At 33.4% G+C, this 13612-nt stretch overlaps 1 protein-coding gene across 1 annotated transcript in view; it reads left to right on the top strand.

Moving 5' to 3' along the window:
• LOC113084161 (neuronal migration protein doublecortin) overlaps positions 1–11823 on the top strand; it is an 81881-nt gene extending 70058 nt beyond the window's left edge. Inside the window, exons 4-7 of the mRNA XM_026254802.1 lie at positions 2613–2715; positions 7513–7602; positions 10973–11070; positions 11552–11823. Of these exons, the coding sequence (XP_026110587.1) occupies positions 2613–2715; positions 7513–7602; positions 10973–11070; positions 11552–11608 (348 nt within the window). The 3' untranslated portion in view covers positions 11609–11823. The remainder of the gene's footprint in view (positions 1–2612; positions 2716–7512; positions 7603–10972; positions 11071–11551) is intronic.
• Positions 11824–13612: the final 1789 nt, after the last annotated feature.

The following is a 13612-nucleotide window of genomic DNA, read 5'->3' as shown; positions in this document are numbered from 1 at the left end:
ATGCTGTGGTCAATTGTGTCAAACGCAGCACTAAGATCCAATAAAACTAATAGAGAGATACACCCATGATCAGATGATAAGAGCAGATCATTTGTAACTCTAAGGAGAGCAGTTTCAGTACTATGATACGGTCTAAATCCTGACTGGAAATCCTCACATATACCATTTTTCTCTAAGAAGGAATATAATTGTGAGGATACCACCTTTTCTAGTATCTTGGACAGTAAGACAGTAAAGAGGTTTAAGAAGATATAGTAGTTTTTGTTTTGCTTTGTCACACAGACTCCCACCTTTTGTTTTTCAGTGCAGGAAAGATGAACAGGTTATGATATGTTTTTATTTTAGTATTTGCTTATTAGTGATAATTAGCAGACTTATTTTAATTTTGAACACCCAAGACAACATCCTCATAGCAACATCCTTAGCAAAACCTTCAGAACATCCTAACATCTACACAACATCTGTATATGCCATGGCAACCAGACAAAACATCCTAACACTATTGTACAAGCAAGCATCAGTTACTCTTCAGAAAATGTATATATATAAAAAAGATAAAAATCTGTTGTTATTTACCTGTTTAATTATGATAATTTTATTAGCTGATGCATTATGTGATTGTCATAGTATTGTAGTAATTTTATTGTTTTTATATACAGTTTGTATAAATACTTTAAATATATACAATTGGTTTGGTAATATTAGTTAGTAATATAATAATAAAAAAATGACAATATACTACTACTACTACTACAACTTAATAATAATAATAATAATAATAATAATAATAATAATTACAAAATAAATAATAATAATAATAACATAAGACCCTGGGACAAAAGAGTCTCTTACATGTATTTATCCTACATACAGTATTGACAGAATGTAGCTACTATCAGATGGGAGCAATTCAAATAATTAAAAAAATGACTTGCTAGGATCAAAATTGGGCATTTTTACAACTTTCCTTGAATTAAGATTTTGTCATATGTACTTAACTTCTGGGTACAAATTTGTCCCCAAAATACAGTTTGGTAGGTACAAGTATTGACACATTTAAACACATTCACGCGCACACACACACAAACACACACACACACACACACATTTGTTTTTGTGAAAAGTGGGGACATCCCATAGGCGTAATGGTTTTTATACTGTACAAACTTTATATTCTATCAGTCTTCATCAACCCTACACCTAACCCTAACCCTCACAGGAAACTTTGTGCATTTTTACTTTCTCAAAAAAAAAAAACGAATTCTGTATGATTTATAAGCGTTTTGAAAAATGGGGACATGGGTTATGTCCTCATAAGTCACCCTCTCCTTGTAATACCTGTGTCATACCCATGTCATTATACAGAGTTGTGTCCTTATATGTCACAAAAAACTAGAGCACACACACACACACACACAAACACATCCAAGTATGCAGACACGCACCCTGCTGGCCAGCTGTTCACAGCAAGGTCAGCATAGATTAGCTTAGTCATATATCAGTGTGTGTGTGTATGTGTGTTAGATTGGAGTGATAGACTGGGTTTGGCCTCTTTACTGGTGGTGACCTAATTTTAGCAGAATGTCAAATTTCAGTCTCCAGCAAGATTTATTTTATTTTAAAACATTTATTTCCTTGCTTATGAACAACTGAAAGACCGTAGTAAAGTCATAGACGTAAATGTGTCTGTGTGTGAACATCAAACAAACTGCCAATGCATGGTAGAGATGCATGCAAAAATGTTGCCTTACAAAAAGCCAAAGTCAAAAAGGGACAAGCTCAGCACTAGGTGATATTGACCAAGCAGGCTTGGTCACGTTTACCACAAAATGCTGGGCTGTGTGTGTGTGTTTTACTATGTTTTAAAGTAATATACCGATGGGGACAAAATGTGAATGTGTGCACATTTTGTTGTAGATTAAAATCAACACATACAGAATGACTACAGTAACAACACAGGAAACCGTAATAATCAAAATATGCAGTTTACTAATGAGCAAAAACATCTAGAAAAAGGCAAAAGTGTATGTGAGTGAGAAAAACTGCAGAAATTAATGACAAATCAACAGTTATACATGTTATATTGTTACATTAAATTGCTTTTTTTAAGTTCAGTGGACAATTCTGAATAAATATTAAATAAATTTCATTTAAAAGCCAAAAAAAATTGTTGTTGTTGTTGTTTTGTTTGTTTATTTGTCTTTTTTTTACCAGTGAAAATAGTCACTCTTTGGTCAAAGCTTTAGATTTTTACTCCTGCCAGGACACTTTGTAATAGTGAATCAAAAGGATTAAATTGCTGCTGTTTATCAAATGCCATGTTTGAATGGTTTCTGTGAGAGAAATTTTCACTTTTAAAAGAACACATTCCTTGTTGCAGGCAGTTTCAAAGTTCTCTAATTTCTCTGGTATTTGCATTCATATAATGCATGGTACTTGAATGATGGGCATGCTCTCTTTCATGACTGCATTCCAAACCAGGACCATAGAGTTACATTCCTTTAAATTCCATTTATAGTAATTTATCTTAAAAAAAAACTGCCATATCTTAATTACTTAATTACAGAAATACAGTTTTTCATATATCTTTCTTTCATGTTTATTTATTTTAGGTCACTTGCTTGCAAGATTTCTTTGGTGATGACGATGTTTTCATTGCCTGTGGACCAGAAAAATTTCGCTATGCACAGGATGACTTCTCCCTGGATGAAAACGGTTGGTCATATCATTTAATTATTAAATGAGAAATTAATATTGACAGTCACAATGTATTTTAAGGTGCGATTCTCACTATTAACAAACCATTAACTATTACATTTGCCTCAATAAACTCGTAATTTGCTGCTTGTTAATGGTTAGTAAGGTTGATGTTAAATTTAAGGATTGATAGGATTAAGGTTGTAGAATATGGTCATGCAGAATATGTGTTATAAGTACTAATAAACAGCCTGTAACACTTTGATACTTTTTTTTGTTAATTAATATATCATTAACATATAGTATATAATGCTTAACAGATTGTTAGTTATTTAATATTTAAATATCTAGAAATATGAGCTAATGTGCTTATTGATATTTTCTAATATACTTATTTAACATTACCTAATGATTAACAGATCATTATTTAATCTAAATTGTCATTAAACATTCCATTTCACTTTTCGAAAATCTTCAGATGATTTTGACAAATGGTTTACAATGATCAAAAGCTTCAATAAATCATTATGAAACATTATATAATGCTTAATGGATCTTTGGGTAATGTCATTACACTTTCAATTCATATGCTCAGGCTAATTATTTTAAAAGGAATTATAATGATTATTGATTGATTTAACAATTAAGCTTTTCATTATGTATGTTTGAACGCTAACAAATGTCATGAAACTTCAGTTCACGTATTACCTAGTTACCTAAATGTTGAAAAAGCTTAATTAGTCATTTAAAGTGGAAACTATTCATTGTTTATAAACATTTACAAATCATTAGTAGGTTTATGAAAAGTAATCTCAATGGCAAAAAGTGTCCCGAATTACCTGAATTCACCCTATTTACACATTTTTACAAATAATTTATTAATTATTTGTTCATGTTGTTGCTGTACATGATCTAGTTGAAATCATTCATCATCTGTAAGTGTTTATAAATGTTTACTAATAATTTAGTACCTAGGGCATTGGACTTTTAGCTACTATAATGTACTCCAAGCGTAATGTTTGGGTAAAAGGTGATTAGTTAAGTGTGGCTAAATGCTTGCTATAACACACATTGTAATTTGGATGAAAAACATATTTTGCCTCAACACTAAGAATACTGCTGTATATCATTAAACAGGATATTTCTTGAATCATACATCTACAGATACACAGCTGACCCCTCAACCCTATCCATTCTACCAAACCTCTATCTGACCTTATCCATATCACACCTCAATAGCAGCAAAAGTAATGTGCATTAACAAAAGCTTTTAATCATTGTATAACATCTGTTAAAAACATTTTTAGATTTTCAAGAAGTACATTATCATATGAATTGAAAGTTTAATGACATTTGTAAGCATTTTAATTAATATGAAATAATATACTGTTGATAAGTGTCTCTCCCCCCCCCCCCCCCCCCCCTTTAAACTCTAAATAACAAACTGGCAAAAGAGACATTCTTATGAATGTCTTATGAATAAATATGATCCTCACCTTTAAAACACTAATGAGATGTTTCCCAGATATAATATTAATTAAATAACTCATAAATAATTAAATAAATAATTAAAAATATGTACCTTTGGTTACCACGTAACTGGTGAATATATTTTACAGTGCTGAAAGGACAAACACACACACACAATAAACACACATTTGAAAACACCTCAACAATAATCCTACCAGTCCGAAGAAAATCCCCGTCCTCACGATTCAAGGAACCCAGAATGTATGCACAAGGAATCCCCCTTTCCTGTTGTCCTCACTGCAGGTGAATGCTGAATCTCCGGCAGCAACACTGTCTGCTTCCTTGCGGCTCTCGGTGAGGTAATCCGTACAGACACGACGGAGTTAGCTTTAGCTTTAGCCTAGCTCAGCTCTCTCAGCTCCGTCTTTGGGAACAGTTCAACTTACTCCCTCACAACGCAAGATGTCCGCGAACTCTTTTTTCCCATAGTACACTCAAAGCATCATGGAATAGTAACAATTGAAATATATCTGCTCTTTGTAAACTACCTATAAATTTCTCTTTATTATTATTTAAAAAAAAAATGTTAACAATATATGCAAATGCATAATTTAACTTTTATATTAAAACTATGAAATTATGCAATTACTTATCACCTAATAAAATACAGTAAAATGCCTTAATGCATCATTATAATGAAATAAAATACATTCTTGTGAACAAAATAAAAAACACAATATCCCGATTTACTGAATAATCAGGTTATTACAGACGCCTCTGATGTTGTTTGTGGTTTAGGAGTGGCTTAACAAGAGGAATACGACAACTGTAGCCAAATTTCTTGACACGTCTGTGTGTGGTGGCTCTTGATGCCTTGACCCCAGCCACAGTCCATTCTTTATGAAGTTCACTCAAATTCTTAAATCAATTTTGCTTGATAATCCTCATAAGGCTGCGGTTCTCTCGGTTGGTTTTGCATCTTTTTCTTTCAAACTTTTTCCTTACACTCAACTTTCTGTTAACATGCTTGGATACAGCACTCTGTGAACAGCCAGCTTCTTTGGCAATGAATGTTTGTGGCTTACCCTCCTTGTGAAGGATATCAATGATTGTCTTCTGGACAACTGTCAGATCAGCATTCCTGAGGTTCCCTGAGTCTTCAAAATGGTCTCTAAGTTTGGTTCACTAGGCTACACAATCATGGGGAAGACTGCTGATCTGACAGTTGTCCAGAAGACAATCGATAACACCCTTCATGACCCATTGTCACAAGTCCACGCTACAGAATACTGAGTCAAGTGTGTGTGTGTGTGTGTGTGTGAATGAATCTTATATAATGTGAGACTGATGGAGGTAACAAGACACAGGTGAATGCAATCAGTGAGCAAGAATCCAGGCAAAGGATAATGCGGAATGTAGTTAATGAGGGATTAGTCTCAGCCTCAGACGTCGGGCCCACTGTCTGCTGGCTAAACATCTGATGCATATGGGACAAAAAAGTGTAAAAACTTCAAGAGTGTCAAAGTCGTCACTGGATTGGTTGACTTCTACAGGATTTCCACGAGATACGTGTGTCGCATTGTTTAACGTTCCACCTGGAAACAAAGATACCATGGCGCTTTATCCTCTCATGAAAAAGCAAACCGTTGTGTTAACAAATGTGACGATGAGCACTTATCAAGTAAACGCTGGATTTTCAAAAGTATGTGAAATATTTAAAGTTCACAGCATAGAATCTTTAAAATATGTCAGAGTTATTGTTATTGTGGTGACATTTCCATGCCTCGAAACGTGACGATAAACAAACGAACTGTGACTGGTTGTTTGAAACGGCCTCATGGGCGATGCCTTGGCCAATGAAAGGTGCCATGAATTCGAGACCTTCAGTCTAAAGTTCTGGCTTCAGGAGACTAGTGAGTGACCTCTGGAGAAGCTCATGGACACTCCAGCTGGTGATCGTAAAACTAATAAACTTATTTTAACAATCAACTTCCGGTTAACTGTATATTATTTCATATTAATTAAAATGCTTACAAATTTCATTAAACTTTCAATTCATATGATAATGTACTTCTTGAAAATCTAAAAATTATTTTAACAGATGTTATACAATGATTAAAAGCTTTTGTTAATGCACATTACTTTTGCTGCTATTGAGGTGTGATATGGATAAGGTTAGATAGAGGTTTGGTAGAATGGATAGGGTTGAGGGGTCAGCTGTGTATCTGTAGATGTATGATTCAAGAAATATCCTGTTTAATGATATACAGCAGTATTCTTAGTGTTGAGGCAAAATATGTTTTGCATCCAAATTACAATGTGTGTTATGTCTTTAGCAAGCATTTTGCCACACTCAACTAATCACCTTTTACCCAAACATTAGGCTTGGAGTACATTATAGTAGCTAAAAGTCCAATGCCCTAGGTACTAAATTATTAGTAAACATTTATAAACACTTACAGATGATGAATGGTTTCAACTAAATCATGTACAGCAACAACATGAGCAAACAATTAATAAACTATTTGTAAAAATGTGTAAATAGGGTGAATTCATAGGGTGGTTTTTTGTTAAATGTGAGCCAAAATTATCTAAATTAATAGAAACAAAGGCTTAAACTACTTCTCTATGTGTGCACTGAATTTATTTAATATTATATAATAAGTTTCACAATTTGAATTGATTTACTGAAATAATTGAACTTTTCGATGACGTTGTAATTTACTGAGATACCTGTATACTGCTTTTTGCCTGCAATAGGAGCAGCATCACCAAAGTTGAAGATGTTTCTTTAAAACTCTAGATTTCAAATCTACAAAATACATAGGCTTGAAAGTAGCTATATTAGAATTTGTATTGTTACTATACTAACAATACAAGAGCTAACCAACAAAACAGTGTATGTTTTTTTTATTTCCATTTTGCCTCAACTTAAAAAAATGGTAGTGTGCTCAGTAATTTTACAAGATTTTAGCTTTTTTCTATTCTATAAATTTTTCTATTAATGGCTATTTTCTTTAATGGCTGTTCGCATGTTGTTTTGACTGGATTTCTTAATGTCTCTTTTCACTTTTCAGACTGTTTTATTGGCACATAAATAAATAAATACATACATACATGCATACATTCATATATTCATAAAGTTGATAGTGTTGTTTGTATTTTTATGAGGGAAATTTGGGGTGAGGGCAGAATGTTTTTCAAGGTTTTTTTCTCATGTCATGGAATCTGTCAGCAAAAGTTTGTGATTTCTCTGCCTTGTTGTTTTCTTCAAGTATGCCTTTTTCATCATACCTTTAAAGGCATACCTTTACTTTTTATTTGTCTCCTTTACTTTTGCTGTAGAGTGTCGGGTGATGAAGACTCCCAAAGGACAGAGAGGCTCTACTAAGAGTCCCGGTCCCGTGCGACGCTGCAAGTCTCCGGCTGATTCCAGTGAGCCAATAATTATGTGATTCATGTCAGCTCAACATGTTTAACTCCATAATGAAGCTTAACACTGAAGTTTAGTAGTTAATTCCACATCACAGCTAAAGCACCACAATTTCTTGCATTGATGACTGACAGGCTTTTTACAATAATACACTTTGTTTTATTCTAAACAGCTTCTCCATGATATTATATTATATTAGCACACTTAATTGCTGTTTACACAGTTAAATTATGCATGATTATGAATTATATGTTCATGTTTTTATTAGATTTTTAGCTCATTGTCACAGCTTGATTTTTGTTATTCTGTAATAATCTCATAATTAATGTTTGTGTATTCTTTGCACCTGCCTGTGCAATTAATGTTCTGTATGCATAAATGGCTGTTACTTTCAGAATGAATTTAATGCATAATATAATGAAATTTATTTCATACACGCATTGCTACTTCCGGTAAATAAGCAGAAATATACCCAGGGCTTCAAAACTGTAACAGTTTGTTAAAGCAGGTGACTAAGGTTTTATTTATTTATTTTTTTCTTCACTAAATGTGGGTTACAATTACATACAAAAGCAACTTATATTGCAGTTTTGGGTCTAATTCACCATAGCCTAATTAAATTTTAAAGCTTTGAAACTAAGTAAAGTTCTAGCTCACCAAAAACTGTCTTTTAATATGTCATCTTTGACCTTCTCAAGCCACGGACAGCAGTGACAATACTTGTCTGCCATCTTGTGGTGGCAAAATCTCCATTTGTCATCAACATTTTTGTTGCTTCCTGGATTAATAAATTGTACATTTCAAATGTGTATATTTGCAAATATTTTATCAAATTGTAAATTATTATATTTACAGTGTAGATTACTTCAAAACTAAAAGCCAAACATTGACAAAACATTGACAAAAGCAGAACAGAACAAATAATGATTTCATTAGGTTTTTAATTAAAAGACATGAAGAAAATATTAGTTTCAACGATATTTGTTTGTAAGAATAGCTCATTTGTGCATGCTATTTTTTGTTTTTTGTTTTTTGTTTTTTGTTTTTTTTGCATGGCCTGTGTGCTTTTAATTAGAATATATGTATCACTGTATCACTGCACACTTATTGGTGGACTAACGCTTTTTTAATCTCTTTTCATTTATTTTCATGTTTCTTTGTCTCACCCCCTTGTTTTAAAATCCATCTTGTATGTTTTGTATTTCACTGCTCTCTCTCTTTACAAATAAATGAACAGACATTTTGAGAATTATTTTTACTTTTATTCCTGTCTTTACAACATCCCCTTTTCTGCTAGTTATTAACTTTCTATTCTATATTTCACATCATTATTTATTTTTAAACAGAGTTTAAAGTTATTTTTATTAGGCTATAACATGACATGTGCACTGTATGTAGCTCATGGGCATAGTGTCAGGGTATGCAGGTGCATATAGGCCTGGGCAGATCTTTTTTTTTTTTTAAACACCAAGCAACCAGCACCAGACAGTGAGCATATTAGTGATACTGACATGACTTTCAGCCAAGTATGTTGACCCATACTCAGAATTCGTGCTCTGCATTTAACACATCCAAAGATGGACAGACAGACAGACAGACAGACACACACACACACACCCATACACACACACACACACACACCAGTGGGCAGCCATTAATACTGCGGTGCCCAGGGAGCAGTTGGGGGTTCAGTGCCTTGCTCAAGGTTAGGAGTCAAACTCTCTAACCACTAGGCCACGACATCCCCTTCTTAAATAAACACAATTTGAGACATAAAAAACTTAATGAGTTTCATAATATAAATAAAAAAAATGTAAGATAAATGTGTTGAAAAATACCCAATTGTTTGTGTGAAGAGTGGAAACTGAAGTGTGCTTTGAAGGACTTGGAGGTGCCAGCGTGATCGCTTACATTTTTCTTTCTCTTAAAAAGAAACATAAAATGCACCTTTTAATTTTACTCATGAAGGTAAGAGTATACATCATTCGGAACTGCAAAGTGTATACATTTATTTGTGTGTACTCACAGTATCAACAAAATGTGCTTTTGTAAAATTAAGAAAACAAACAGGGTGGCTTTTTGCAGTCTCGAGCTTGAGCAGGAACACTTCACAAAAACTGTACCGAAACTGATCAAATACTTGCATCACTGAAATTAATATTTATAGAATGCTTTAAGTTACCACTACTACTACTACTACTACTACTAAAACATTTTAAACTCTTTCATTAGCCTATGCAATCCGTAAAGAGGATTTTCTCTCTAAAGACACATCAAGTGAGTAGATAGCAAGTCAGGATTGTTAATTTAATAAGATTTTGACATCCAAGCTGTCATTCTTCACATTTAATATGAAAAACAGCAGCAAAATTTAGACTTATTGATGTTTTGTCATGCAAGTTTTTTTGAGTGGTACATGTGTGCTCTTCAATGGTACATGTGTGCTCTATGTAGCTGGTAGATTATTTTTTTCCTATAACAGTATTATAATTTTAGTCAGGAAACCCTCTCTTCTTATCAAAAACCATTTTTAGCAATATATGATTGTTGATTTCTTGAAATATACAGTAGGTTCTTCACATTATTTGCTCTTTAAATCACCAGGTATTTTATATATATATAACCCACCACTGAAATACCAATTTATCACAAATTTTTGTACAAAATAATAAATGTTATATTTTGACTTTCACAGATGCAGCAGATAACATTTAAGTCTTGTTTTGAACTGGGATCATTCCTTTTAAAGGGTTTTTGTGTGGCATCTGGCAGTAAAACCTTTTATGGATCTACTTGAAATCCTTTTGCTTTTTTTAAGTGTAATAGATCGTGAGCACATAGCAAGGCTAATCTAGAAAAAAAATCTGGACCAGTTGGGCATTTAATTAGCACATGAAAGGCTAAGATCAGCACTTTTAGAAAAGTTTTATATATCCCCTTATCCAGGTTTTCCAACATTTACTGGCTCTTCTTCCCTTCACTTTATTCATTAGTTGAAATGTTTTCAAGGCTTAGCACCTGGTCCTTAGTGTTTTTTTTTTTGTTTGTTTTTTTCGCATTGCTTAAAATGAAAGCTCTGTTTTTGAAACAGCCTTTAGTACTTGAGTACACACGATCACACTACCCTCACATATAAACACAGCTCTGGTGTATCTTAGCAACCTGCACTATTCATAAAGAAATGTGTTAATGAGTTCCAGCATACAGATACAAACACTAGCTGCTGGCTAGACAACAGTTGACAACATGATTACACACAGTAGGAGGGGAGACGCTGTCTAACCCCACAATTTGTCTTTTCTTTTACATTAATATTTCTGTTTGTGGCTCTCCATCTATCCCTCTGACGCTTCACTTTCTTTCTCTTTCTAGCTAATGGGACAGGCTCCAGTAGTCAGCTCTCTACTCCCATCTCTAAGCAATCTCCCATCTCTACTCCGACTAGCCCCGGCAACACTCGCAAACAGAAGGTAATGTTCTGTCAGTTCTTGTTTCTATGTAGGTTAACCACCTAAACCACCAATAGTCCCTTTTTCCTTTCCTGAATATGTTTGGAATGGCATGTTAACATTTTATTTATTTTTTGCAGTATGTTTACTTGCACAAAAATGCAGTGTGACCACAGCACACTGTATGCTATACTCTGTTCCATAATGCGGTGCATTCAACTTAACCTTCATTTCCAATCCAGTATCATATAGCCTGGGAATGTTTGTTGTCCTTTTATAACACTTTTTTGAGCTGTTTTGAACAGCAACAGCCATAACATACAATGCCAGATTTAAATTGATCCTGTCTAACTGATATCCGATCCAACAAAAAGTACCTTGTATAAACAGCATTCTAGTGTTCCATTTTAGACACAGCCATACTCTAAATTATTGTATAAACATAACTCTAATTTGGCTTTATTTCACCTTGTCTTAACCCTAACCTGTCTTCACCTCTTAGGATTTATTCTTGCCTCTGTCTCTGGAAGATGATGATTCACAGGGGGAGTCCATGTAGACTCTTTCCACTTTCCATATGTCAATCAACATGCCAATCACAGAGGTATCTCTGGTGCGATCTGTCTTGAAAACATCAACATCACCGCCCCAATGACCAGGGTGAATGCACGCATCACCTCTTCTGCTCCTTGGCCATCAGGCTTTAGACCTCAAGGGTTTGCAGTGATGGTCATTGTACTATTTGCTGCTTGAGAATTTGTTATATCCATTTTCGTTTTTTTGATAATAGATTTGTAGTGACTGGTGAAAAATAGCATATGCGGGGCATATGCTGCAGTTTGTATTATAACAACAAACACCTAAATTTGTAAACATGATCTCATTTTATATATATATATATATATATATATATATATATATATATATATATATATATATATGTGATAGATTTGAGAAACTTTAATGTTAATACACACCAGGTCGGTTTAACTCTTTAAACATCCAACCAATAATTTTGACTTTTTCATATTGCCTTTTTATAGCTTGGTCTTAAGAATTCCAAGCAGCAAATAGTCATTTTTACAACAGTGTGATAGTTTGACTTCTACAAAAATGACAAAAAAAAAAAAAAAAAAAAATACTACAACATTAATAATTTTTATTATTCTCCTTTTGTAACTCTATCTCTGTCTATCTTTATTGCTCTCTCTCTCACTTTCTCTCTCTCTCTATGTGCAATGGTTTAGTGTGTTTTAAAGCCATTAAGGTTGAAATTGCACCCACAGAAACTGAAAATAATGTGTACACATCCTACTCTAAGACACCAACATCTATGTTTTTACATTGTTGCAATGTCTTTAAAACATAGACATAATGTTAAATGTCCATGGCTCCGAAGGTAATGGTAAGACTTTAATTTAAGGAACAATTCTGACTATTAACTAGCATGCATTTTACTAGCACATTGGCTGTTTATTAGTACTTAAAAAGCAAATATTAAAGCATTGTTCTGCATAGCCATATTTTAGATCCCTTAATCATACACTATACTTAAATTTAACAACTACCTTCCTAACTATTAATAAGGCAACAAATCAGTTTATTGAGGCAAAAATCATAGTTAAAGGGTTAGTTCAACCAAAAAATGACATTCTGTCATTAATTACTCAGCATCATGTCATTCCAAACCCATAAGACATTTGTTCATCTTCAGAACACAAATTCAGATATTGTCAGATGTAATCTGAGAATCTGAGAGCTTAATTGGCAGGAATGCAACTACCACGTTCAAGGCCCAGAAAGGTATTAAGGACATCATTAAAATAGTCAATGTGACATCAGGGGTTTAACTTTAATTTTATGGAGCGACATGAATACTTTTTTGTGTGCAAAGAAAGCAAAAAGAACAACTTTATTCAACATTTCTTCTTTTCTTTGTCAGTCTTCGACGAGCGTTCATGAGAGTACCATGCCACATTCGTGTGGTGCTGCTGACATAGAACATTCATCTTTTTTCATCATCTGTACATTCTGCTTGGAATAAGTAAGGCTTGGCAAAAAAATTGCCTGTCATCCTCTCTGTCAAAATCTTCAGAAATGTTTCCAAAGACTGTTTTATGTACGTGTCTTTGCTTGTAAACAAGGCATAGAGCAGGGCTATTCAATTAATTTAATCTGAGGGCCGGATTATAGAATTTGGGGGGCAAAGGGGTTAGGGGCCATCCCAATCTCTTTATGGGGGGAGGGGGGATCTATACTAATTATTAACTAATTATTCACGCATTTTCTGTTATTAATCATTACTAAATTATTATTCATATATTTTCATAATTTTACACTGCACCTTCAAATGAATGTTGAAACAGCATTAAGATTTTTTTAAATATGCATTTAATTACATCTCTTAAACAAGTCTCTTTATTACTAACACATTTTTGATAATACTGCTGATGATGTCTCTATTAAATGCATCTTCCTCTCAATTTTAGCCATTACAGTATAATTAAAAAAAAAAGTTATTTTTTAAACTTTTATCTAGGCTCTGAAAAATATAACTTAATTT

The sequence above is a fragment of the Carassius auratus genome, chromosome 5 (genome assembly GCF_003368295.1).
Source record: "Carassius auratus strain Wakin chromosome 5, ASM336829v1, whole genome shotgun sequence".
In the NCBI taxonomy this organism is placed as follows: domain Eukaryota; kingdom Metazoa; phylum Chordata; class Actinopteri; order Cypriniformes; family Cyprinidae; genus Carassius; species Carassius auratus.
Note: the sequence above shows the minus strand (reverse complement) of the source record. Positions and strands in the feature narration are given on the sequence as shown.